Below are 1,870 nucleotides of genomic sequence, written 5' to 3'. Positions count from 1 at the left end.
ACAAGGTAACTTTTCTATAAAAGTCAACTCTCGCTTAATTCTGCCACTACAACCGTCTGGGCCCGACCCACGGCCGGGAGCTCATGGTAGGAGCTATGTGGGCTAAGGCAGCACCATAATTTTGATTCGCCGCTGTAACCAAACACGGCCGCGTCAGTGATCAGAAGATGGCAGGGCTTTAGAATGCCAGCTCAGGCATCGGCGGCATGGCAATATGGGACGTCTTGGTCTTGACAACTTCGTCGATCAACCCATAGGAAAGAGCCTCTTCAGGACACATGAAGAAGTCCCTGTCGCAGTCCTCTTCTATTTTATCCATAGGCTGCCCGGTATACTCTGAGATGAAAGTATTTAGCTGCTGGCGCACAAACAGGATCTCCTTTGCCTGAATCTCAATGTCTGCGGCCTGCCCCTGCGCGCCACCAAGAGGTTGATGGATCATGATGCGGCTGTTCGGCAGCGATCGGCGCTTACCCTTGGCACCGGCACCGAGTAGGAATGCCCCCATGGACGCGGCGGTGCCAAAGCAAACGGTGCTGACATCGCATGGTACAAACTGCATCGTGTCGTAGATGGCCATTCCCGCGCTCACAGACCCGCCTGGCGAGTTGATGTACAGGGTGATATCTTTTGTAGGGTCATCATTCGCGAGGTAGAGCAGCTGTGCGACGAGCACGTTCGCAACCTCGTCATCGACGCCCCGTCCCAAGAGTAGAATTCGGTCCCGGAGGAGACGGGATATTACGTCCATCTGGCCATCGCCTGTGTCCACCATAGGCATTCGCACAGGTGGGATGCTCGGTTTTTCAGGATCCCGTCGTCGCGGGTCCACCTAACGGAAGTGATGTCACGCAGATATAAGTCGCGCGAAGACAGTCACCTCGGGAGGGTCATCCGGCGATGGCATCATAGTCGGCGCAGCGGACAACTTAATCCCCGAGCGCGCGATCGGGGATGACTTTATAAGCGACGACGCCGAAAGAGCAATTAAACGAGGCTGCACAAACGCTGTGACGACGCCCGCATAGGCAAGGAGCAACGCGCGCATGTCAGCGAGTTCCTCCTAACTAAGATCAAAGATCGTGGTTAAGCATAAAATTTTATAAGCAACCCGAAGTTAATTTTGGCCTCTTGGGCCATGGTCACTTTTTTTTTCATTTTTTTTTTACGCGCTGCGGGTTGCGGAGGGTCCAGAGAAAATATTTTTCTGGGATTAGTGGCCTATTTTTCTGGGTTTAGTGCCGGGAACTGCGTTTCTGGGTTTAGTGACCGGCGAACGGACCTCCTGGGTTTAGTGATCGGTCACGATGACTTTTTGGGTTTAGGATATTCAAACACGGCTCCGCTGACCGCCGACAGCAACGCCGTGGTATGGCGGGGATCGCGACGCTCGCGGCCGAGGCCGCCGCCGCGAGCGTCGCGCGCTTCCACGCCGAGGCCGCGGCCGCGCGCGAGGCGGCGGCCGAGGCGCCGCCGCCCGGCGCGGGCGACGTGCGGCTCGAGCGCTACAACGCCGCGAGCCGACTCTGGCACACGCTCGCGGCCCCGGCCGCGCCGCCCGCCGCGGCGGGGGCGGAGCGCCCCGCCGCCGAGGTCGCGCGGCTCGAGGCCGAGCGGCGCGCGGCCGAGGAAGCCCGCGGCCGCGCGTTGCCGCCGCCCCCCGAGCCCAAGGACGACGCGCGCGACGCGCGCGACGCGCTCAAGGCGCACGGCGAGGCGCCCGTCGACGACGAGGCCGAGGCGCCCGTCGAACTGCCCGAGCTGCCCGTCCAGGACGACGACGCGCGCGACGCGCGCGACGAGGTCGTGGCCTGGGTCCGGGCCCACGCGGTGTCGGGCACGAGCAACACGATCAAGGAGATCTACGCGG

At 61.0% G+C, this 1,870-nt stretch overlaps 1 protein-coding gene across 1 annotated transcript; it reads right to left on the bottom strand.

The window, feature by feature from the left end:
• On the bottom strand, positions 1–1,063 carry AURANDRAFT_38757 (hypothetical protein; the record flags this gene model as incomplete). The annotated part of the gene is made up of 2 exons (XM_009042036.1): positions 1–832; positions 881–1,063. 2 exons carry the CDS (start codon positions 1,046–1,048, stop codon positions 179–181), a joined length of 822 nt encoding a protein of 273 aa, XP_009040284.1.
• Between the last annotated feature and the right edge of the window lie 807 nt (positions 1,064–1,870).

This window comes from Aureococcus anophagefferens, assembly GCF_000186865.1.
Source record: "Aureococcus anophagefferens unplaced genomic scaffold AURANscaffold_26, whole genome shotgun sequence".
Lineage (NCBI taxonomy): Eukaryota > Pelagophyceae > Pelagomonadales > Pelagomonadaceae > Aureococcus > Aureococcus anophagefferens.
This window is presented reverse-complemented; position numbering and strand designations above follow the sequence as displayed.